Source organism: Eretmochelys imbricata, chromosome 10 (genome assembly GCF_965152235.1).
Source record: "Eretmochelys imbricata isolate rEreImb1 chromosome 10, rEreImb1.hap1, whole genome shotgun sequence".
Taxonomy (NCBI): Eukaryota; Metazoa; Chordata; order Testudines; family Cheloniidae; genus Eretmochelys; species Eretmochelys imbricata.
The window spans coordinates 58864023-58891041 of NC_135581.1; the positions used below are offsets into that span (position 1 = coordinate 58864023).

The 27019-nt window shown below is 42.2% G+C and overlaps 1 protein-coding gene across 1 annotated transcript in view; it reads right to left on the minus strand.

Annotated features, from left to right (window-relative positions):
• MYZAP (myocardial zonula adherens protein) overlaps positions 1-27019 on the minus strand; it is a 91245-nt gene that overhangs the window by 56732 nt on the left and 7494 nt on the right. Inside the window, exons 2-4 of the mRNA XM_077828941.1 lie at positions 26097-26186; positions 6415-6573; positions 2063-2155 (exon numbers count right to left, since the gene is read on the minus strand). Coding sequence (XP_077685067.1) covers positions 2063-2155; positions 6415-6573; positions 26097-26186 — 342 coding nt within the window. The remainder of the gene's footprint in view (positions 1-2062; positions 2156-6414; positions 6574-26096; positions 26187-27019) is intronic.

A 27019-nucleotide genomic window follows, 5' to 3' on the forward strand; every position in this document is an offset into this window, starting at 1 on the left:
TGTAAAAAGTGATCAAGGAAGGACTCTTTTGGACAAATTGCAGAAGAGAGGTTAGGTGGGGAGGACCTAGAAGAAAGGTTCAGTGACCAAGGGCAGGATTTCACTTGTGCACAGGCAAGAGTTTTAGCAATAGGGATAAAAGTGAGGGGCAGTTTTTGGAGATGCTACAGACAGAGAGAGAGAATTTATGGCAAGGGCCCAGAGGTGATGGGAGCAGAAATAAAAGGATTCTAAAATGTTGCCAAGTATGAGAGCCTGGGTGTCTGGGAAGACGGTGGGGCTGTCAAAAGCAACAGATAAGATGGAGAAAAGGAGGCTTAGGGATAAAAAGTTTAGTCTGGGGAATGTAAGATGGTGGTTAAACACCCAGAAGGCAATACTGAAGAGACACTGGACTACACACTTAACTATCACTATGTCATTCCCTTGAAATGCCACACACAATTCATTTGACTGAGCCAGGATTGCATGACCTGAAAAGAGCTACATGTTACTGCTCTTCCTAACTACCCAATTTATGGCATTGGGATCTATTGACAAGCTACCATTACCTGAAAAATGATCCTATAATCATTAACTAGAAGGGGGAAGCTCAGCACAGGGTAGATGGAATTCCATAGTTCATCTGTCACACTTTACAGAGACAAAAATGGTGTGTGCCAAGAGTGCCTTTGGCCTTGAACAGCCCTTTATATTATTGTAGAAGTCCAAATAAACAAATAAATAAATTCATCCAATAATAGATCCCAGAGACATTTACATTTGTCCCATATTTCAGGCCAAATCCTGATCTCTGAGGTCAAAGCAAAAACTCCCATTGGCTTCAAGGGGATCTAGTTTAGTCCTTATGGCAGCATTTGGGACACAGTTCTCTGATCTTTAGCTACTTTTTGGACTCTGCTTCCCTTCTACAGGACACAGAAACTGATGGAAAAAAGATTAAGTAAAAGAGAAGCAAGTATTCATATTTTCAGACACTCCCAAGTATCAGGAAGTAGTCCAACAATGTACTAAGGAATGAGGATTTTTTTTTCCCTTTCAAATTTTTAAGTTTGCTTCCAAACCTATAGAGATCATGATGCACACTCTAGGATAATGACTCGCAGAAGCTAAAGGCTTTATCAAGATAGCATTAGAGCACATAAGTTTAAGTCCCACTAACTTAAAGTCAAGCATATGCTTAAATGTTATCCTTATTAACAAGGCTTTTCTGAATCAGGGCCATAGAAAGTAATGTTGCAAATTGGCATCTATAGCATAATTGTTGAACCAACCAGTTTTTTGAACTAAAGAACTCAGTTTGTATGGATTCAGGTAAGAGCAATTTTTAAAGTGCGTGTGAGGAGAAAAAAAAAAAAGGGGGGGGGGGACAATTTTCCTGACACCTTCACTATTATTGCTGCAGTGGAACATGGAGAGGCTTCAGCAGAGAACTGAGGCTGCAGCACTTTTAGGGCAATCAAATATATTTAAATACTGTAGTAAGTTACAAAGGCTGGAATTTAGTTTACTGGAATGACCTGTTGAGTTGCAAACGTGACCTCCAGTAAGCAACAGACGACAGATTCTTGTATAACCCCCAGTGAGTTAATTTGTCAGCCCACAGAACAGTAGCTTTCTACGATAAACACCATCCTCCAGTCAGTATTAGAATATTAATCATACATAATCACACAAGCAATGTAATTAACAGTAGGCTTTATTTACAAAAAGCAGGTAATGGGAGTAATCTGTCAGGCTTCTTTACATGACCAGACATGAAGAAGAGCTCAGCATAAGCTCAAAAGCTTCTCTCTCTCTCACCAACAGAAGTTGGGCCAATAAAAGACATTACCTCACCCACTTGACTCTCTAATGATCCTTTACAGACAGAAAAAGCCTCTGCCCTGTTTTCATTTTGCTTGAAAAATGCAAAGTACTGAAGGCATGAAAAATAATGAACTTAAATGGCTCTAAAACATGATTTGTTTCATGCCACATGCTGTCTTTCATAAAAAATGTTTGTAGGTAACCTTGTTTGGTTCACCTCTTATGACATCATTACAAATAAACGTGAACTTACTGTCAATTCATTTGTAAGTTGCTGTATTTTCTGTTTCATTTCACCATACTCTCCATACATTTTCTTTCTTACTTTTTCCAAAGTTGCTCTCACCTGTAGTCAGACAAATTATAAGCCTTTGTTATTCAGCCTTTATTACAAATATAATTTAGATTAGAAAACAGACAACTATGTTCTCCAAAGATCAAGATCACCTACAGTATCACCATTACTAAGCCAATGCTTGCTCACTGTGACATTGGTATCTAAGACACAACTGTGTAGTAGCTGAGGGTTTATTTACCTTTTAAGGCCCCTCTCTGTATAAACACTGATTTGCATGAATTTAGAAACATAATTTCATCACTAGATTCCAAAAAATAGGCTATTCACCAATTTGATTTTAATACAAAAATTAAACGTAATTTAAAATAACTGCAGGTATAAATTGTTATTTCCTATATGTATTTTTAACACTGGAAACAAAACTGAGTTAGCTACGTTAATCAAACATGAACAGAAGCAACTTTTTAGCTCAAGATTAACTAGTGTTTACAACGGACACAACTAAATATATAAATGTTCTCTTACATGCTACCTTCCAGACACATAGTTAGAGGTCGCCCTTTTCACTCAGTTATGATTACCTAACAGATTGATTAGGTACTGTACAACAGTGAGCATAGTTGGGCCTATGCACAGCTGGAGTCAGGTCAGGAGGCACCGAGAGGTGGCTGCATTCGTGTGTACGTATGTAATAAAGGGGTTCTTAGGACAAATTTTTGGTGGCCTCAGAGTGCGGCCACCAACTCTTGCTGATGGCCGGTCTCACACTTTTTCCTAAAATACTTAATTAGCTTTAGGAAAAACAAATAAATATGCACATACACATGTCCAAATCATTGTAATTTATTTAATGCTAGCTAGTAAGTCTGCTGTGAAAAGTGATATTAAACATACAAGTATCAATTTTCACAGCAGCCTTACTTAGCCCTGCCAAGCCTGGGGACAAATTAAGCCCTGGATGTGGGGCCAGGGGAGGCAACAGGGGACTAGAGCCTGAAGCCCTGCTGCCAGAGCTTCCTGCTGCTCAGCCAGAGCCCAGGACTGGAGCCCAAAGCCCGGTGGCCAGAGCCTGCCACTCCAGGGCTGAACCCCAAAGCCTGAGCCCCATCACCCCTGGGAAGGTGGGGAACTCATTGGGTGCCTGCTCCTCCAGCATTGTGCCCCAGGTTTCTCCAGAGGGGGGCGGGGCCCAACCCCTGTTGGTGGCCCCAGCATCAACACCAAGACAGGGCATCCAGGAGCAAAAGGGAGGGAGAGGGGACGCTACTCCCTCCCTCCCTTCTCCCCTCTCTCCCCCAGAGGCTGTGGCCACAAGAAATGTCCCTGGTGGTTGCATTTGGCCACGGTGGCCGCATTTGAGAAACACTGCTTTAGGGGGGTGCACTCTCAGAAAGGGGTTTGTGCTGCATGGCCATGCCCCAAACCATGTAGTCCTGCCCCCTTTGGAACATGCGCAGCTGAAAGCACCAGGAACTCTCTCTCCTTCCCCTGCCACACACCATTCCTTGTGCTTAAGAAATAACTCAGTAGAGTCTCTCCCCACTAGTGCACCTACCCAGAGAGCTATGATTTTTAGTCTACTTTAAGTTTAAATGTTAAACTTCACCTTATATGCATGTATGTAGTGAAGACAGACTAACACCTTGTTGGGCTGCAAAGATGCAAGTCATTGGGAGGAGGGGGGAGCGAAGCTTTTGAATTGGTTTAGTTGAACGCAGCTTTACATGGAGAGAGAGAGGATCACACCTTCCCCCAACCTCTATACACAGCACTGCCAGAATCAAAGCCTAAAAATTTGTTCTTGTCAGACTTTTATATTAGATAGATAGACCGACCCACCGACCTTTGGCTGTTTTTGAGAATCTGTTCAGACAACACTACTGCCATCCTTTTGATTGGAGGACATACTCTTCATTCTAATACTTGTCTGGACCGAAGGCTTTGATCCAAATAATAAGAGTGCATTTACATAGTATCATACTTCAATTGGCACAAAATGACTGGGGAGGGTGTGGGAAGGGATCTGAAGTTTTAAACAGGATATGTCTGTGAGCTGGTATACCGTGTGAGAGGAAAAAAACAAAAACAAAACAAAACAAAAAAAACACACAATGATGATGACAGCACTAGGGCAAACCAAACCAACCCAGCAAATCCAAAGACATGCTGTACAATTGTCCAATCAAAGTTCTTTGAGGCAGCATCTGTCTCTGTTCTGTGTATGTACAGTACCTGGCACAATGGAGTCTGGGTCCAAGATTGGAGCTCCTAGGTCAGTGGTCTCCAACCTTTTTATGCCCAAGATCGCTTTTTGAATCTAAGTGCAACCCAGGATCTACCCTGCCCCTTCCTGAGGCCCCAACCCTTCCCACTCACTCCATCGCTCGCTGTCCCCCACACTCACTCACTTTCACCGGGCTGGGGTAGGCATTCAGGAGGAGGCAAGGGATGCACGCTCTAGGAGGAAGTTTCAGAGGAGGAGGGGGCTCCGAGCTGGGGCAGAGTGTTGGGGTGCAAGAGGCGGTACAGGGTGCTGGCTCTGGGAGGGGGGGTCAGGGCTGGGGTGCAGGAGGGGGTTTGGGGTGCTGGTTCTGGGAGGGGGCTCAGGGTGGGGCTTGGAGTGCAGGAGGAGGTTCGGAGTACAGGAGGGAGTATGTGGTGCTGGCTTCAGAACAGGGCTCAGGGCTGGGGATTGGGGTGCAGCCTCCTGCCAGGCACCACTTACCACGGGAGCCGCCGGAGGCAGGTGCAGCGAGGCTAAGGCAGGCTCCCTGCCTACCCTGGGCCCACACCGCTTCCTGAAGGGGCCAACGCACCCTTGCGGCCACTGGGGGGAGGGGGGGAAAGGGGTACGTGGCTCCACGTGCTGTCCCTCTCTGCAAGCACCACCCCTGCCGTTCTCCCAGCCAATGGGAGCTGTGGGGACGGTGCTTGCAGTCAGGAGCAGCTCACAGAGGGAGAACCCTACCCCTGCCCCTGGGGCAGCGCTGGCCGCTTCTGGGGGCAGCGTGGGGCCAGGGTAGGGAGTCTGCCTTAGTGGCAGCCTCATTGCGCCGCCAGAGATTGCAATCAACTCGGAGATTCTCTGGGATCGACTAGTTGATCACAATCAATCAATCGGTTGGTGACCACTGCCCTAGGTGCTACTGCAATAACAATCCCACCACCATTTTGGCTCCCATCATTGTAGCATTTAAATATCAAGGCAGTGAACTGATAATGATCAGCTCTGCTCACTTGCCACTGCCCTGCATCCTGTGGAGTCATTTACACCCGTCAGAATGAGAGCATTTTCACTCACTTTTCACTGGTGTAAATGACCATACAAGGGACAGGTCAATGGTGAATTGAGCCCAGAATATTACAAAAAGGGCAAGTTTCCTCAACTACAAGAAGCCACTTGGTAAGAGAGAGTCAATGATCCCTGACTATTAGAAAATGGCCTATTAGCATAAGAAAAAACAGCCTGCAAGGGCCTGTAAGCAAAAACAAGCAGATATTAGGAATCAATGTTATTACATCCCCTTAAATTGTTAGCCTGACTCACAGTGATTCTCTCTTTTATATGAAAGTTGATCTCTTGAACTCGAAATCAGTATAGCATCATCTGCACTGGCCAGCTTTACTCCATTCCATGGGTGGAATGGAGTAAAGAGAGAAGGACAGATTATTTGCTTTGTGCTAATTAGCAGAATTACTAACTAAACCTAGAGGGTCAAAGATCAACAGGTGAAATATTTAGCTCCAGCATGATTTGGCACAGTCTTACCAAAGCCACTGAATTTACACTTCTATTTCAGGAGAGCTGTTATTTATAGTTAGCTATAGACATGTTAGTTTCTCTTATTATCCAATACTTTCTATACAGTAAAATTTGTGCAAGAGGCCACTGTTATTAGGCAACCCCTTACCCTGAAGCTGCCCCAAAGCATTCTTAAATGAATTTGCTACTTTACCATTTTTAGTAACCCACCCAGAACTGGAGAGGATGGGTTTGATCAGTCTTTCAAGGGCAGCTTAAACAATTTTCTATGTATTTGATTTCAGATTATAAGGGCTTTGGAACAGGGACCCTATGAGTTGTTTGGCAGCTTACTTGCTGAACAGAAGCAGGACTCTCGTGCTCTGGTCAGTGTATGTATTAGGTATTCCCCTTGTACCCAACCCACAGAGGATGTGAGTCTCTTACAGTCCCCTGCTACAGAACAGAGGGTTTTTTTACTCAAGTTGTAGAGACTCAATAAACAACAACATTATAGAAAGGATATTTGAGAACATTTTTTAAAATTAAAAAAAATATAACTCACATCTTTAATGTAATTCATCTCTTCTTTCAGCTGATTAGCTGACCACCCATAAACCACCATTTCTTTCTTATGGTTATTGTCAGTCCTGTGCACCACACCATACACCATGCCATCAGAGAACTTCCCTGTAGACATTCCATTCGGTACATGGTAGGGTTGCTATTTAAAAAACAAAAAACCAAACACCTTTTACCCTAAATAATACTAAACACAAAAACAAATTCAAAACAGCAAAAGGGAGCATGCTACAGACCTGCAAAGAAAGATACAGAAATTCCTTAGGTCTTATATACTTGCATCCTCAAGGAAGGATAGAAGTTTCATTAGTCTTAACAGAAATTATACGTGTATGTACAACTAGAGGACAACAGACTGGATTTCTGGGTGAGAGAGAGTAATGAGGTTATTAAAAAATTAATTGTTCAAGACATTGACTTACTCAAATTCATTATCGGGAAATATATATATATATATATATATATGTGTGTGTATGGTTGGATTTGGAGGCTAGGGATAAGTAGATGTGTAGGCACAGTCCATAACAGCTGTTTTCCTTTGCCTGGAGCTGCTCTCAACTTTTGTTTATAATTTACTTTCAAAATGTTTCTTTATGCACCCTTTAAAATAAAAATATCCTGGAGGAAAATCCAGGAGACATGATATATAAGATGTTTTATTGCTCATTTTAAAACTTTTTCATGAAGAAATACATGATAGATGCAGTTTTTACAACTCTCTTATGCAAGGTCAGTGCAAGTCTAAATATTTTGCACTATAATTCTTAAACTTTTATGAATAAATGTGGGTCATTTATACATATGAACCCTGATTTAACGTAGTTCTCAGGAAACATCTGAAACTGAAACTTTCAATTAAAAAAATATATAAACTGCATTTAGGATATGGATTTTAGATTACAGTGGTTTGATATTTAGTGCTCAAAAAAAATCAGGACTTACTTGTACTATATTTTGTTTATATTTTAAGCAGTCCAGTTCATGTTTGAAGCTTTTTTTTTTTTTTTTTTTTTTTTTTTTTAAAAGCTGGCATACTCCCATGGTACCCCAATACTTCAGTTCAGGTTCTGTTTCTCCTGCAGGATTTAGTAACATCAGCACTGCAAGACTTGAAGTAGGGCAATGAGCTGCATGGTATTTGCACATATTTGTGTAGGTGTTAGGTATGTTATCAATTCTTGTAAGGGGGACACAGAACTCTGAACTCAGGTCCCAGTAGGTAAAAGTACAGAGGAAGTTAAACTAAAAAAATATATATGCATGTGTGCGCCTCAATTTAAGAGGGACACTGAGTCCCCAATTCAGGCTTTCGACACCTCTGAAAAAAATTAGATACAAGGTGTCACAAATTGGGCACTCAAAACTGAAGTGCACAAAATCAGTGAACACTGCTGAAAATATGGCTGAAAAATATTTATGCATCTGCTTAACTCTATGCACATGAACAGTCCCATTAAACTCAGCACATAATGTAAATGTTTGCAAGATTGACAAAACATACATTTTCAGTTTTTTTCCCCCTCTCTATATACTTAGCAGGACCTGGTAGATTTGGGAACATTCCTGAATGTTGCCCTTAGTCCCTCAGATAAAGATTTTGTAACCAAACACATATTCCCATTCAACAATAAGAACTTTTAAAGCTTTTAGGTGTTGAAACTTATTAAGTTTTTAACACCTCCACCACATTTCAACAGTCTAAATATTCTCCTTCCCCATCAACTGAGGGATGAGAAAGCTGCAGCTCAATTTTCAGTCTCTTATGATGTCACATCCCATTAGCTCTCCAGTTCTTCAGATAACACAGAGAAATAAACACCGACCCAGCATGCTCTTTCTAGTATAAAAAAGCTAAAATGCTGGTGGGGGATGAAGAACAAAGGGGATTATTGGAGTTCACCTTTAAAGTACTAACATTAAAGGAACCAAAAATACATCTCCTGGAACTATTCACAAGACAATGAGCTGGCAACTGTAGTACATATTCAATTTGTACTGTATTCTTAGACACAGTACATGAGTTAATCTCTCTGTTTAGAGATTGTTTTTAAAGGATACCTTGTACTGATTTGGAGCAAGCTAGTTTGTCTATATTAGATAATCACACACTACATTAGCTGTGTACGTATCTGGGAAAACAACATTTACCATACAAATGAAAAAAGGAAATATTGCTGTAGCTTTGACATTTAAAAAAAATACATAATTGTGAAATATTTCCAAGCTTCTGTTACACTGATATTTTCTCCTCAATATCATATACAAATATCACCCAACCCCCTCCCACCACATTAAAAGAACATTAAAGTTACAAGATCGAGCCCTCAAAAGTTAGGAAGTTCCAGAAATAAGGTTGCCTGTGTAACCTTAATTCATAGACTTTGTGCATAAGCATGATGATACATTCTCTAATTCCATGCTCACATGCTTCTTTTTTCAACAGTACCTCTACTTCATTCATTGCACAAGATGGACCTGCTCAGGGGATGAATCAGGATTGTGTAGTAAAGGTGGCTGTTGTCTAGAAGACCACTGCCTCATTTATTGTTCTAGTTAATAAGGCATGGCAGGAAGAGAAGAATGGTCTTATGCTAACAGCAGTTGAATGGTGCCCTGGACAACTGGATTCTATTCCTACCTCTGGCACACAGAGTTCTGGTGTGATGCTGGGCAAGACACTTAAAAAAACAAAAAAAAACACCACATCAAAAAAAAACACCACATATTCATGGGTAGTCATTACTTATGTGTTCCTCATTTTCTGAGTGCCCAGCTTGAGACCCTGGGGTCTGATGTGCAGAACACTCACACTCTGATTTGCTAAACTCTCACAGCTGCAACTGAAGTCAAGAGGAGCTGTTATTTGAAACTATCAAGTGCTGTATCATGCTAAGCACCTGAAAAAAATCAGGTCTTAGACATCTCAAATTGAGCATTGCATCACTACCAGTCCCAGTCTCTTTGCCCTGACATTCCCAGTTCCTCCCTCCCAACTCTTCCCACCCCTGTATTTTTGCCCCAATCACCTCTCTCCCTGGCTCTTTGTAGCAATCTCTTTGTCCAGCCAGCCCCAATTCTCCTATGCACATCCTTGCTCCTTCTCATATCTCAGTTCCCCCACGCACGTCCTGGCTCCTTCTCATATCTCTTTCCCCACCCCATCCCCCACTCATTCACTCCCCACTGCTTTCCAATCCCAGTCTCCTCCTTCAACCACCTCCTGTCTCCCCCCTCCTCTAAGCACGGAGTCTGATCTCAGTGTTGTCATTCCTCCCCAAATGGCTCCCAGATCCCCCATTTTATTTCACCAGCTCCCAGTCCCAGCCTCCTTGCCAAACAAGTCTCAGCCTCCTCTTTCTCCCAACCCCAGCCTCCCTACCATCTCTGGCTCCCAATCCCAGTCCCACCCCCACAACTCCCAGTCAGTTTCTCTCTTCCCCCTTTCCTCTTCCTGTCCCAGGAAATCTCCTTGTCCTAACTACTCCTTTCCTTCTTCCCTGGTCCAGGTCTTCTCCCTTCTGTATTCCTCCTCCATGCGGTCTAACCTCATTCTGAGAAATGACTGAAACTTATGAAAAATTCAGAAAGCATTTGACAAGGTCCTCATCAAATGTTCTTAAGCAAATTAAGGAGTCATGGGATAAGAGGAAAGGTCCTCTCAGAGATCCCTCACTGGCTAAAAGATAAGAAACAAAGGGTGGGAATAAACAGTCAGTTTTCACAGTGGAAAGAGCTAAATAGCAGGGTCCCCCAAGGACCTGTACTGGGATCAGCACTGTTCAACAATGACCTGGAAAAGGTGGTAAGAGTGAGGTGGTAGAGTCTGCCGACAATACAAAATTACCTTACATGGAAGCTGTTCCATAACCCTAAATCACTTTTGTTGCTCTTCTCCATACTTTTTCCAATTCTAATGCACCTTGTTTGAGATATGGTGTCCAGAACTGCATGCAGTATTCAAGGTGTGGGCATACCATGGATTTATACAGTGACATTATGGTATTTTCTATCTTATTATCTATCCATTTCCTAATGGTTCCAAACACTATGAGCTTTTTTGACTGCAGATGGACATTGAGTAGATGTTTTCAGAGAACTACGCACAAGGACGCCAAGATCTCTTTCTTCAGTGGTAACAGCTAATTTAGAACCCATCATTTTGTATGTGTAGTTGAGATTGTGTTTTCCAGTGTGCACTGTTTTGCATTTTCAACATTACATTTAATCATTTTGTTGCCCCATCACCCAGTTTTGTCAGATCCCTTTGTAACACTTCACAGTCTGCTTTGGACGTATCTGTAGATCATAAGAACAGCCATACTGGGTCAGATCAATGGTCCATCCAGCCCAGTATCCGGTCTTCTGACAGTGGCCAATGTTCTTATGTTCTATAAAATCACGAATTGTGTGGAGAAAGTTAATAAGGAAATGTGATGTACTCTTTCATATAACACAAGAGCCAGCCATTGAAATTAATAGGCAGTAGATTTAAAAAACCACCATCAGGAACTATTTCTTCACACAAAGCACAGTCAACCTGTAGAACTCATTACCAGGGAATGTTGTGAAGGCCAAAAGTATAACTGGTTTCAAAAAAAGAATGAGATAAATTCATGGAGTATAGGTCCATCAATGGCTATTAGCCAAGATGATCACGGACACAACCCTATGCTCTGGATGTCTCTAAACCTTCGACTTGCAAGGAGTTGGAATTGGACAACAGGGGATGCATTACTTGATAAATTGTCCTGTTCTGTTCATGCCCTCTGAAGCATCTGGCCCTGGCCACTGTCAGAAGACAGGATAATGGGCTACATGGACAACTTATCTGATCCTGTATGGCCCTACTTATGTAAATTCAGGTTGCAGTAAACACCCAGAGCATGGAAAATTTCAACCCAAATGGTTAAAGTGATCACAAAACTTGTAAGCAACTGTAAAAAGAGTCATAATGGGAAATGTTGGGAAACCTTAATAAAAAAAATGGTGCTAACAAGCTCATCTACTACACAAACGCACATGCACTTGCAGTGCAACTATCAACATACAATTCCACGCTTTAAAAAAATAAAATACAAAAATCATCACAGGCATATTTTTGTATGCCAATAATCAAAGCTACATAATCACATACTACTCTACCCGTCATTAAAAAACCATTTACTTTGTTGAAAACACAAAGAAAACAAGCTTGTTTTACAGGAACTGGGTGAGACATGATTTAAGACTAGCTTTACATTTCCTGGGTTATACAATTCGTTTGGTAGTTTCATATCAACGCCACCTTAAATAATTACTTGCATTAGAGCATTAAAGAATAATTTCCGTCTCCCAGATGCCCAAAACAATAATCATTTCAATTGTGGCAAATTACTTCAGAAAGTAATATGCTTCTAAGGACCGGAACATTATCCATGGAACAGCTACTGCCTAGCAAGTATAGCTTTCAAAGTCACACAACTGGTTTATCATCATTTTAATGGAGCTCTAGTAGCTGAACTTCTTGATCTCTAGCAACAAACTTCTACTGGGTCTCCAAAATGTTACAGGACTCATTTAAAAATCTTGCTTATAGGCATTAACATGGAGACTAGGCAGGGAGCTATACAAATGACTGATTTTTTCGAGTTTGCTGGCAGTTCCAAAAAGACAGAATTGTTTAACAAAAAAAAAAAAAAAATTGCTCTGAATTTTAAGATTTGTTTTAAAAATTACATAAAATGAGGACCTTTATATGAAATGTCACTTTGAATAGAAAAAGTGAAAACATTTTGTTTTGAAAGCGTGGAAACAAAGTGTTTAGATTGTTTCTTCCTTGTTTTCAACAGAAACAATTCAGCAAATTCAACACAAAATCATGAAATGTTTGGGTTGACCCAGATGTCCATTTTTGCTGAAAAATTTTTCAGTTGGAAAATTTCAACCAGCTCTAGTTATAAACTTTCTGGCCACAACTGGGCTTTTCCTATGCCATGGAACATATCTGTGCAGAATGCCTTGGAAAGATCTTTCCTGGCAAAGATCTAGTAGATTCAAACTAACCAAGATCTGTATCCATCCAAACCACATGGTCCCCCAAATACACTTATTTCCCATTACACACACAGGTGAGTAGATTTACATTTACAGGACAATGGAATTGTACATATGACATGTAGGTATATATATTACACAACCACTGCTTACACTTCTAACCATGCCTTTTTGTTATCACCACCTGCTCCAGGAATTGTGCCTCCTTTCAGGCTGTTCTGTAAGTTTAGAACAGTGTCCCAAGCTTCCTCCCTCTTTCTCCTCTCTTACAAAAGAGAGAGAGTTTAAAAATTCCTCTAGTTTGAAAAGCATTCCACATCTAATAAGTACATGACATTGTACATTTGTTCTCTGCTTTACACTGTATTGTTTTGGTTTATAAGGATTGGTTTCAGTTTTGGTACAGGTTTCAGAGTAGCAGCGGTGTTAGTCTGTATTCGCAAAAAGAAAAGGAGGACTTGTGGCACCTTAGAGACTAACCAATTTATTTGAGCATAAGCTGTTAGTCTCTAAGGTGCCACAAGTACTCCTTTAGTTTTGGTACAGTTTTCCCATTGTTCAATGCTGTATAAAATTGACAGCACTATCTATGTTACTTTCCCTTTTACTGTCATTTTTCTCCTCTTTTCCCTCCTTCCCTCCACTCAAATCTCTTTCCACCCCTGCCTCTCCCAACTCCCCCAAAGAAGTTGGTAGTTCTATCATTTAAAGTTTATTTTTTCTAAACTATTTGTAGAAGGGTATAAGGGCACTACCTGGCCACGGTGCACCAGGGTGTTAATCACAATTCAGCTGCCTGTTTCACTTGCACAGCTACTCAGGGGAAGGGCTAGTGAACTGGCCACCTGAAAGGCAGAAGGAGAAGAATTCCTTGGGGAAGTGCAGGCTCACACTCAGGGGTCAGAGAATGTCTTACCAATTATCTTGACTTATTTTACATTCTTGCTATAAAACACTTACCATCTTTCAAAAGAGGATCTTGCTGACTGCAACTGTTTTTTCTCATGTTATTCCACCAGCATGCACCTGACATTACCCACCTCTTCCAATTTGCATTCTCCGAGCACTTACTTACCCCCCCCCCCATATCTCTGGTCAGTGTTTCCCCATCAATATTTTATCTTTTTTCTCCTTTTCTTTCTTGTTCCCCTGTCATACCCCCTCCCTACCATATTCTCTTTCTCCCAAATCCCCAGGGTCCCCCTCTCCCTAACTGAGCACCATGGAGCGCTAGAGCCTTCACAGACAGCAAAATCTGTTTAAATACATGTTTACAGCCACACCTTTTCCACATTCCAATACAGAGGGGAGCCAGGCTGGTAGATCCTCTCCCCCTGCTCATGTATTCAGTGATAAAGGAGTAGAAATGGTAATCACCACCTCTCTCTGCTGCATGGTCAATGGTGAGGCAAGTGATAGATCTCTCAGTTGGGGATATTAAAAGTCAATGTGTGTCTTCAAAACGTTCAGGACCAGATGAGCACTGGTTAGGATCATTGCATTCAGCTGCTGAGCTTACTAAGTAAAGTTGTCAATGCTGGTGGACTTTAAAGCCAAGATCCAGCCTAACCACGCCCATTTCTGGTCAAAACCATCACATTACTGCTAGAGAAATGTAAAGGAAACAGTTTTAGCTACCACGGCATTGCCACACACTCATCACTGTGATATCAGAGCACTCCCTGAGCAGATACTATAGAAAAAGCACTGCATTTTATTTTAAAACTATTCTAACATGCGAGCTGCTGACCTGAAATTACAGGCTTATTTTGAGTGATTTCTGAGTCTGTGCTGCAATGTAAGTTAGTAGTGAGAATATACCATTTGCATGCACAGCAAATGCTACATGAATCTACAGTAGCTTCCAGGGATATGCTTTGACTTGATGTGCAGTAGCACAGACACAATACATAGGGTGATGTCTAATAACGATCTTCTTTTCTTTGAGAATATGCTATTTATTATTCAGTTCCTTGCACTATTTTAAATAGACAGACACCTGAGATGTTGCAAAATTCCTGCTAATTACTAGGTGTCCTGTTTATCTCTCAACCCAAATAATAGACTGTTTTTATGGTGGCTCTGCTTTATACCAAACTGCGTAAGGTGCAATAAAGTTCTATTCAGAATATAAAGTGCTGCTTTTTGCTTCCTCTTTTATAGGCAGGCATGATGCCTATTAATTTACATGTACAATAAGAAACACATGCCAAGGAGAGCTTTCCCCCCAATCAATATCCAATATTCCATTTTAAAATCAAATCAAAAGATATGTTCTAGACTTTCCTATCACTTCAGATTCCTCCTAAACAAGAGGGCAGGGTACACTCTAGGCATCCTTTTAAAAAAAGGAGTAAACCCATCTAATTTAATGATTAAGACACATCTTGGTGTGTTAGGTTGAGAACCACTGATCCAATTTACCTTTGTGGGCCGCATCCAATACTACCTATATGGCCCTGAGGATGTCACATGGGCCACAGTTGTGTGCTGACTGGACCACAGGTTGAGAACTACTGGTTTGGATACACAACAGTGGATTCATGTAGGGATGTGGGTGCGTTTAATAAGAACTTAAAAGTTTTAGCAAAACCTAATTGTCAATTACCTGTAATATCTCAAATCAATTCCTTTGGCATCTACTAGAAGTAGTTAAAATAGGTTTCTTATTTCTTCCTATTCCCAGAGCTATCAGAGTATCTGCTATATCAGTTCTGTCTCCCTTTCGTTTAGAATACAAGTTACCAATGATACAGACAGTGATAATGTTCACACAGTTGATTAACTTAGATTTCCTGTAAAGAAGAATAGCATCTTTATTATATCTATTCCATCAGCCAAAATTGCTCTAATGTGATAGATTATTATTTTTTATATTACTTTGGTGTTCATGAAACTCATATTACATTCAGCCTCCTTTGCAGATGCTACATTATATTTTTAAATGCATTATGGATATGGAAATGTGTCAATACATATCTATACAAGCATTATTTCTTGAAATACAGCATATATGAAATATAGACTGAAAGAAATACACCAGTTAACTTCTATGATTCTATAACATTGCCAGGAACTTTAGAAAATTCAAAGAGTATCACAATTAGCAAAAACTATCACATATCTATCTACCAGTGCAGTAGCTGATTTTATAACATATACTGTAGCCTAGTAGTACTGAGCTGTTATATACTGCTTGTCATCAGTAGATCTCAAAGTGCTTCACGAAACCTACTTTAGCGGTGCTCAACCCTAGAGAGACTATGTCTCAACCAAAGGAGGTGCAGAGAACCCCAAAATACTCAGAGACACATTATGAGATGACATTAGTGCAACTGATTTTTCACTTCTTACTAAAAGAGTATCAGCTAGAGAAGACTGTAATCCAGTGCCATACCATGGTATTTTTATAACTCTTTGGCACTCCCTTTGACACAATACTACCCCTCTAGCTCTTATCCTTCTCAAGCAGCTGGTAGAGATGGGAAGGAATCCTGGAAATTATCCATTTGCTCATCTGTTGCCTTGTCACATGGAAAGCATTCTGCTGATACAACTGTTGTGTTTGCTCTTAGACTCCACAAGAGTTACATGTGGTTCAACAGTCAGGTGGAGCTTCGTAGATCAGAGTTGGGCAGTGCCACAGGGCATGCTACCTCACCCTTTCTTTTTACAAGCAGTCCTCACACACTCTTACTTAAGTTCACCACAGCATATTATATTTGTCTCATGCAGTTTCATGTCCCATCACCATAAGGCTTTTCCCAATCTTCAATGTACTCCTTGACAGAGGGATGATGGTCTCACTTTTGAGATCCTGAGCTTCTTTGCCCTTCCTTCCAGCCTTTGCCCCTCTCTTCCGTTTTTTTTTTAAATGTCCCAGCTGATGAGCTGAATCACCTTGTTAGTTGTTTAGTCATCCAGTCCCTAACCAATTATCTCCTCAATTTGGGGATATTTGCAAGGTGCATTGAAAGATGAGTCAGTCTTAAACTATTCACAGTAACAGGTTCTTAGGCCTTCTCCTCATTGCATTGTTAGCTTGAGCTGCAACTTGAGTTTTGCACCTAACCTGACTCCAGTCCATGCAAAAATCTCTAGCTCAATTTAAATGGTGTTTGAAGCTCATGCTAGTTAGAATGGGAATGCAGTATCTTGAATTACAACAGCTCATCAAGTACTAATCCAATCACTCTGGGCATGTCTACACAGCAATTTAAGCCCAGGCTCAATCTAACCTCCACCTTTGTATCCTCACTGCAAATGTGCTAACCTAGGGCTCTTTCCCAGGGTCCCAAGCAATGTTCTCTCTATTTTTTTCCATCCATCTGCAGAATAAATTTTGTTATGTGCACCGAGGTGATGTACGCCACCAGTAGAAGAAACAAAAATCCTAAATATATATTTTTTAAAAGTTACCATAGGGATAATTACTCCAGCCGGGATAGGTTAGGCATTTTAGATCTCACTACTCAAAGAATTAAATTTAAGTGTAAGAGAGAAATAAAAATTATGAAATGCATAGACCAGTCAAAAAACTAAAATAACATTTTGAAAGAGTAAAATTACACACACACACACACACACACACACACAATGTGTGTATGCTGGCTGCTCGGGAAGTTTCTGAGAGACACCGTGCACTGTCTCTTTAAGGCACTCACTGAAAGCTCTTCTGTTCCCCTGAGCCCTGTCTCCCCACCCTGGCTCTGCAGAGATGGGGGACATGGGCAAGAGAGAGGGAGAACACGCGCTCACATGCACACTGGCTGCTGGGGAAGTCTCTGAGACACCGTGTGCTGTCTCTTTAAGGCACTCGCTCCACCCAGAAGGCTCCTTCAGACTTCAGCAGCTCTCTCCTGCTCAAAAGTCCTGAGCCCTGTCCCCTCTGTGGTGATGGGATACAGGGGTGGGGACAGGGTTTGTAAAAAAAACCCTGACATCAGCACCCTCCTTCCCCCCACTCTGCACAGCCAGCAGGAGAGTCCCAGGAGCAGCTGCAGGAGCAACATGGCTGCAAAAAGCAGCAGAGAGGGGCACCTGAACACATGCTGCCAAATGCGTGCAGCTCTGCTAATCAAGTGCACAGCATTTGAATCTCTCCTGGCAGGCCGTGCGGCCACACAGCTTAGAGGGTACACAGGCCAAGACCCTTCAGGGCTGGAGGGTCTGAGTCCATATTAAGTTGGGACCTAGGGTCCGAGCCCCATGGCTTCAGCTTGATGTGGGTCCTAGAAGTGCTCCTGGGTATCCCAAAGTTCCTGGCAGCAGAGGAGCAGCAGTGCAGGCAGCCAGAAGTGCCATTACTGTCTGGCCGAGCATGCTACCCCTTTCAGCTCCTCCCACAGCAGCGACTCTGGCTCCTCCTCACTGCTGTGTGGAGCTTGCCCAGAGCAGGGAGCAAAACTGACAGGGAGGAGGTGGCTCCCTGTCACTAGGATGTTGGATTAAAAATGCAATGTAGATGGTTGAGACCAGGATTCCCTGCCACAGGTCAGTTAAGTCCCAGTACTGTGTACATTACTGTGTACACACAGCCTCTGTGAGGGTGTTGTTTTGCAGTGTGATCACTCTCAGTAGGCTTGAGTGGAGCAAGTTGAGTGTTCTAACTGAAGCTAACTAATGCAGTAAAGACAAGCCCTTTTGCCTTCTATGACAAGATAACTGGCTCTGCGGATGAGGGGAAAGCGGTGGACGTGCTGTTCCTTGACTTTAGCAAAGCTTTTGACACAGTCTCCCACAGTATTCTTGCCAGCAAGTTAAAGAAGTATGGGCTGGATGAATGGACTATAAGGTGGATAGAAAGTTGGCTAGATTGTCGGGCTCAACGGGTAGTGATCAATAGCTCCATGTCTAGTTGACAACCGGTATCAAGTGGAGTGCCCCAGGGGTCGGTCGGTCCTCGGGCTGGTTTTGTTCAATATCTTCATAAATGATCTGGAGGATGGTATGGATTGCACCCTCAGCAAGTTTGCAGATGACACTAAACTGGGAGGAGAGGTAGATACACTGGAGGGTAGGGATAGGATACAGACGGCCCTAGACAAATTAGAGGATTGGGCCAAAAGAAATCTGATGAGGTTCAACAGGGACAAGTGCAGAGTCCTGCACTTAGGACGGAAGAATCCCATGCACCGCTACAGACTAGGGACTGAATGGCTCGGCAGCAGTTCTGCAGAAAAGGACCGAGTGGTTACAGTGGACGAGAAACTGGATATGAGTCAACAGTGTGCCCTTGTTGCCAAGAAGGCCAATGGCATTTTGGGATGTATATGTAGGGGCATTGCCAGCAGATCGAGGGACGTGATCGTTCCCCTCTATTCGACATTGGTGAGGCCTCATCTGGAGTAGTGTGTCCAGTTTTGGGCCCCACACTACAAGAAGGATGTGGAAAAATTGGAAAGAGTCCAGCGGAGGGCAACAAAAATGATTAGGGGACTGGAACACATGACTTATGAAGAGAGGCTGAGGGAACTGGGATTGTTTAGTCTGCGGAAGAGAAGAATGAGGGGGGATTTGATAGCTGCTTTCAACTACCTGAAAGAGGGTTCCAAAGAGGATGGATCTAGACTATTCTCAGTGGTAGCAGAGGACAGGAAAAGGAGTAATGGTCTCAAGTTGCAGTGGGGGAGGTTTAGGTTGGACATTAGGCAAAAACTTTTTCACTAGGAGGGTGGTGAAACACTGGAATGCGTTACCTAGGGAAGTGGTGGAATATCCTTCCTTAGATATTTTTAAGGTCAGGCTTGCCAAAGCCCTGGCTAGGATGATTTAGTTGGGGATTGGTCCTGCTTTGAGCAGGGGGTTGGACTAGATGACCTCCTGAGGTCCCTTCCAACCCTGATATTCTATGGTTCTATGATGCTACAGCATGGAACAAAGATGGGTATAAAATTCAGTAAGTGCTCAAAATAAAATTCTTAGATTAAGGCCTTGTCTACACTATAGAGTTTTGTCAACAAAAAAAAGTTTGTCGACAATCAAAAAGCGTTACAACCTCATCGCTATTGCACGTTCACACTACGCTCCCTCTGTCTGCAGGGCACGTCCACAGTTGGTGCTCTAGCATCGACAGTGCACTGTGGGCAGCTATCCCCTTCTGCAGCTAGGGCTTGTGGGAAGGCGGAGTGGATCGCAACACATCATGGGGGCAGGTTCAACATCCCATGATGCATTATTTTCTGTCCCAGCATTCCAGGGTCTTCCGACTACATTTTGTGACATTTTTCCAATGGCCTCTGTTTACTCAGCACCTGCCATCTCTGTGTGAAAGGATGGATCCTGCACTGCTCCTGTTGTTGTCACTGTTATGAACATATAGTGGATGGTCATGCATTATATCATGAGCTCTCAATCTGAACAGGAATCAGAGTTGCCTGACCTGCTGTATGCCATGGAAAGAAACACCAGATGAACTTTTGGCATTCACGGAGCAGCTGCACACAGTGGACCGTTGCTTTTGGGCTCAGGAAACAAGCACTGAGTGGTGGAAGTGCATTGTTATGCAGGCCTGGGATGACGAGCAGTGACTGCAGAACTTTCGGATGCGCAAATCCACCTTCCTGGAACTGTGTGCGGAGCTCACCCCAGCCCTGCACTGCAAGGACACCAAAACGAGAGCTGCCCTCTTGGTGGAGAAGTGCATGGTGATCACAGCGTGGAAGCTGGTGACTCCAGTCTACCACCATTCGGTCACGAATCAGTTTGGAGTTGGAAAGTCGACCGTGGGTGCCGCGTTAACACGTGTGAACAGGGCCATTAATCACATCCTGCTACGAAGTACTGTGACTCTTGGCAATGTGTATAAACTAGTGGATGGCTCTGCAGCAATGGAATTCCTTAACTGGAGGGGCGATAGATGGAACGCATATTCCAATTTTGGCCCGGGACCATCTAGCAACAGAGTGCATGAATAGAAACTGGTACTTCTCTATAGTATTGCAGGCTCTTGTGGATCACCATGGGCATCACCATGGGCATGACATCAACGTGGGCTGGTCCGGGAAGGTGCTTGACCCATGTATCTTCAGGAACACTGGCCTGTACAGAAAGCTGCAAGCAGGGACTTTCTTTCCAGACCAGAAGATTTGGGGGGTGGGGGACAGGGATGTTGAAATGCCCACAGTGATCCTGGAAGATCCAGCATACCCCTGACTCCCAAGGATCATGAAGCCTTAGAAGGGAAACCTGGACAGCAGGCAGGAGCACTTCACCAACAGGCTGAGTAGGTGCAGAATGACCATGGAATATACATTTGGCAGATTAAAAGTGCACTGGTGATGCCTTTATGGCAGATTATGGGAATGTTTTCCTCACTTAGATCTAGTCATAGCTGCCTGCTACATAATCTTTGTGAGGAGAAGGGTGAAAAGTTTGACCAGGGATAGAGCACAGAGGCAGATTGCCTGACTGCTGATTTTGAGCAGCCTGATACCAGGGCTATTAGAGGGGCACAACAGAAGGCAATTCGAATCAGGGAGGCTTTGAGGAAACATTCTGATAATGAGAACCAGTAATGTATATTTCTGTTCAGTAATCTGTTCATTATTTTGAATTTTCTTATTTTGCCTAACACTTGCGATGTTTCCCGAATGGGATTTACCATAAGCAAATGATTAAACAACTACATGCATATGTTTTACTACCAGCAGCCATCACTAAGTGTGGAACACAAATAAAGACTGGTTATCTTTCAGAGAGAGTTTGTTTTGATTAAATATCAATTAACACATACAAAAGGCTTGGTGGGAAGGGAGTTAGCAATGCAAGGCAGTGGATGCTCTCATAGCTGTGCTTAAGTCCAGCTCTCATTTTGGAAGCTGTCCAAAGAAGTGGAGTGAACAGGATACTGAGATGTTTCAAAAAGTTGGAAGGAATGTGTGGGAGGAGTTTGGGAAGGGCGTGGAAAACAGTTCAGTATTGGCCGGGGGGGGAGGGGGACAAGCATGCATCTGTTCTAACTGAAGTGCGATGAGGAACTTCAGCATCTCTGTTTGCTCCTCCATGACTTTTATCATCTGCTCATGGGCCTTTTGAATGCGCTCCACACAGTCCTTTCTATCCCATCTTTCCATTTTTCTCCCTCCATTCTCTTTTTTCTGCCTCAGACAATTGGAGCACCTCACAGAACATGTTCTCCTTGTTCCACCTTAGTCACTTCCTTATCCGATGAAGGTGCTCCGCCAGTGTGTAGGTGGTTCCCCTGAATGCCACATCTGCAGAAGCGCAAGAAACAATAATATAGAGAAGCATGATTGTTAGTGCATGCACAGCACTGCATCATGACATTAAAATACACCTCTTTTCACATATGAATTGTTTCTCACTGTTCCCTGGCAAGCAACAGCTCGGTGGATACACTAAACATGGTGAGTTTGGCCCAGGGGGCGGGCGGTTGGGCGTTCAAGATGGGGCAAAGGGTCTACTTTTTTAAAAAAAAAAAAAAAACGGGATCACTGGAGGCAAGTAGGGACAATATTGTAAATTCTGCCACCATTTTCCAGAGGTGGGGATCACTGAAGCAGATATCTCACTCCTGGCGGTAAGAAAGAATGCAAGGGTGCATCTACTTCACCCATTCAGCTTCAGACCTGGATCCTATGCTGCTTGCCTGTGTGCCGCTCTGGTCCCTGTGCCAGTGATTGTCGATTGGCCCAGGAAAGTTTCTTACAACAGAGGAAGGAACAGAGCAGCTCTGCCAAGGAACCTTCGACAGAGGATTGGCGAGGACCTCCAGGAAAGTGTCCTAGCGATCTCTCTGGAGGATTCCTATGAAATCTTGGTGTGCATCAACACACTGTACCATCACACTGCTTAGCTGCACAGGGGAATGTGAAGCATGCTCAAACACAGCTAGTCTTGTACATTTCTATCCCTTCACCCACTTCTACCGGATACAGAACAAAGGACACCTATATGTCAAATAACCGAGCGGCATCAGCTCAAAAAGATCACTTACCAGGGGTCTGCTCTCCAGCATCTGGCTCGCCAGAGATGGACTGCTGAGACTGGCTAGACACCTCCTGTGAGGAGAAGAGTTCCCGATTCGCAGCACCACCGGACGACTCTGCCGTGGGCTCCACATCATCCTCCAAGTCCACCTCTAGGGTCCATGACTTTGTCCTCAGGGTTAGGTCCACTGTCCACCGCCTCTAGCCCCATCCAAGTATCCACAGGGCTCTTGGCAGTGCAGATGGGGTCCCCGCGAGGATGGCGTCCAGCTCTTTATAGAAGCAGCAGGTCTTCAGCACAACACTTGAGCAACCGTTTGCCTTCCTCGCCTTATGGTACACTTGTCTCAGCACCTTTATCTTCGCTTGGAACTGCACAGTGTCCCGATTGTAGCAGCCCTTATCGCACAAACCATATGAAATCTGCCCATAGAAATCTGTCAAAATTCCTTCAGCTGGAGCAGAGCTGGGACTGGACAGCCTCCTCTCCCCATATACTCAGCAGATCCAAATGCTCCACTGTGGTCCAAGTGGGAGACTACTTGCCCAGTGGAGCCGCCATAGTCAGCGGAGAGAATGTGATGTGAGCTCTCCATGCTGAGCAAACAGGAAGTAGAATTTCAAAAATGGCCTTTAAAGATGGAGGGGATGATGCTTGTTTACCTAGGTGCAGGACAGCGGAGTTCGAACTGCTGACCTGAACGGTCAGGATGGGCATTGTGGGACCTCCCGGAGGCCAATTACAGTGACAAAACGAAGCGCTGTGTCTACGCTGACATTTTGTCAATAAAAACTTTGCCGCAAAAAGCTCCATGCCTCTCATCGAGATGGTTTTATTTTGTTGCCAAAACAGGTGAATTTGGTCAGCTAAAGTGGCATTGTAGTAGGTACACCTCTCCTATTTTGTCGATAAAAACTGCCTTTTGCCAACAAAAATCTGTAGCGTAAACAAGGTCTTACTTTCATATCCAACACTAGCATTTTTCTGAATGTTTTTTGACAATATCCAGTATTTAAAGACAATACAACATTGTTATCAAACAGCTTTGCTGTCCAGTGACTGTCATGCAGTTCCTTTCGGTTCTTGGTACTGCAGAGCTGTATTTGCATACTTTAATTGTTAAATGCAAGCCTGCAAACTGAACAGTCACCTAACCCTTGTCTCTATTATCCCCATTTATAAGAGCTAAGGTTTCCTGTCTCACAAAGGCGTTCTGAGGATTAGTTAATGTTTGTAAGGCACTTTAAGAGTAAAGGTAATTTTATTAACGTTGAGTCAGTCGAATATGGGTGGATCAGCTCAGATATCTGATCACAATATCTTGAGAGATATAAAAGTATCTTATCATTCTGCAAATAAAATTTAAAAAAAGAATAAATAGAGCTCTTTGTGCATTCCCAGTTAATAAGCAACCAGGTAGGGTTTATACAAGCAATGCATTACAGTGACAATAAAATCCATCAGTAATAAATTACAAAATTTTCTTAAAGGTCTTAGGTGAGAACTGATTCACAGTCAGTAACTTTTTGCAGTTGTTTGTTTATATGGTGATATGCATTTAGCTATCTACAATGGCCACAGGATACAATCTGATGGCATTGGGGGGTAAAATGCTCCACATGTTTTTGAATATTTAATTGCAATGCCCACTGCCAACTAGATATATACTCTTGTACATACTCCTGAATATCAGCAATTATTATTGACAAGAATTACTTACCTTTGGAAAACTATCAGACTGTTATAACAATGCAATAAGATCATACAGCCGGTAGATAATTCTGAATTTAACTAATATAAATCATGTAACAATATGTAGAAAGAATCCAGTGTCTTGGGAATATGTAAACAAACTTACCACTTTGCATTCTAGACTGTACAGAGGATCAATACAGTTGCTCCCCCTTAATACATTCTCTGGTATAAAACTGCCAGGCTCAACTTATGTTAAATTTGCAATTTGAATTTATAGTTGTAGAGGGAGGAGGTGGGAAATCCCATTTGCTTCCTTTAAATTCAAGGCCTCACAGTGAAAAAGACTGTCAGAAATAAAAACCTGTCTCAGCTCTGATCATTCATGGGCCTCTGACACTTCTTTTCATTACTGTGTCCCCACATAATACAGTCAACATATATCCTCCTTAAAAACAAACTAAGACTACTCTTAATGTGGGTGGACCCTACATCCATTGCCCTAATTAATTAGCAGGAATTCCTTGGGTATCAGATACAAATGAGGAGAGGATTTAAAGTGGCAAAAAGTATTCCACATGGTACAACTACTCAGTTTAAATATTATGGGTTTGATTCTAATTTACACTAAACTATCTTCAAGTGAGTGTAAGTCACATTTATAGCCACTTTAAAACCCCTTTAACAACACCACAGTGATGTCAAGGGGCCTTAGCGTAAATAAGAATCCAAGCCTGTATCTTTGCACAATAGATACTTGATAAACGCCTTATATTTTGACAATTTTGAACAAAATTAAAAGTAAAGAAAACATTTGTCTCTTGCTAAGTCAGGCTACAGAGCTGTAACTCACGAAAGCTTATGCTCAAATAACTTTGTTAGTCTCTAAGGTGCCACAAGTACTCCTTTTCTTTTTGCAAATACAGACTAACACGGCTGCTACTCTGAAACCAGGCTAAAGTTGTGTTAGTTTAGAGATACTATTAAGTAGTTGTGTTTTGAGGGGATCCGAGTGCCGCATCACAATTCAAACATTGTTCTGCTAATGTCCTGTTTTGGTTTGGTTTATTAAAAAGTGTTCATGTGGTCAAACAGTAAAAGATGCCCAGCTTTCCTTTTTAATCCTGGCTTAAGACAAGATAAACCTATTTATGGCACTAAAAATCTGGCACCAGGTGCTTTTTTTAAAAAGGTGTTTACGTGCCTAAATAACTGTAAAAATCTGGTCTTTAAAGCTTGGTCTTGCACCCCTAAACTCACAAAGTTTTGCCACTGCTTCTGTAGGAACAGAACTGGACCCTTTGTCTCTCTCACCACACTGTTCTCATACCATTTTCTTCCCAGAAGAACCTGGATTTCCTTCTTTTGTATTTTTTCCATCAGTATCGGTCTAACAACTTACACTTCACTCCCCCCCCCCGGCCCCAAAAGTCATATGAAGGCCAGTTCAAACTCACATTTTTAAGACACCAATCTTGCAAAAAAACTTAAGCATATGCAGAACTTTACACAAACAAGTAATCCCACTGAAACCAATGGGGATCATTCATACGTTTAAGACTTTGCAGGATCAAACCCTAAGATGGTAAACTATTCAGGACAAGGACCTTGCCTTTGCAGGCACTTGTATGGTGCCTAACACAATGGGGCCCTGATCTTGATTTGGGCTTCTGTTACAAATATTAAATAATAAAATCTTGCAAGTACCTCAACTGCCCATCACCTAGAGCCTATGTGTTGCAAAACTGTTCTAACCCTTATACCTCCAGGCACAATTTTGCTGCCACCAACTTCAGAGCTCACCCATACCTCAGTTTTGAACACAGTATAACTTTTATGTGAAATGTCAATTTTCTTTTCTTAAATTTGCAAAGATGTTGAAATTCCCATCAATGTTAATCTTATTTCTGTGGAAGGGATGAAACAAACACATTCTGATTGTTACTGATTGCGTGCTGGTAAATGCCAGCCTACACCCAATGCACTTACTTTTTTTGTTCTTTCCGGTTTATTTGCTCCTTGTTCAGAAAATGAGCCTTCATCAGGTGGCACTGTTAGGCGTAATCTACAGACATTCATCTAGAAAGAAACAAAGGTTTTCTTTCAGTTTTAAGAATGCTAAGAAAGGTCATTTTAACAGACCCCTCTACAAAATAAGATGCACTAGTTTTTGAGTTTTCATCCATGCCACAAACAATGGAAAAAGTTACTTTCTAATGGCTGGGTTCTTTAGCTGGCAAGAACTAATTCAAGGAGAACATTACATACCTGAAATAATAACATGCTGTTGACTGAAATGGGGTTTTGCTATGTTCACCCAAATGACATTGGGGATTGAAATACACTAACACGGAAAATAGTTTTCTTCAGTTTCTCTGCCTTGGATTGAAATTTGGCACATCTTTGATCTTTAAAATGAGAGATTCAGTATCTGAAAACACAAAATGCTTTCTAGAACAGACCCTGTTTTTATGTCAAGGACATACCAATAGCTTGATCCTGGAAACACTCATGAGTTTAGTTCCACTGAATTCAATGAGATTAATCACATCGGTAAATTATGCACATGGCCAAAAGTTCATAAACTCTTTCATAAAAAAGTGTAATCAAGGTCCCTCTTCCTATGTGATCTTGGAAAAGCCACTTCCTCGTTGGTGAAATGGGGTTAATAATACTATTTTCCCATCACATTGTTTCCCTTTGTTGTCTGTTTAGATTGTAAGCTCTTTGAGGCAGGGACTGTCTTTTATTACAAGTTTGTTCAGTGCCTAGCATGACAGGGCCCCAGTCTTGGCTGGAGCCTTTAGGTGCTACAATAAAAAGCAATAAATGATTTCTAAGCAATAGATACCAACTATTGAAATACAAAACACATTCTGTCCAAACAAAAATCCCAGACTCTCTCTGACATC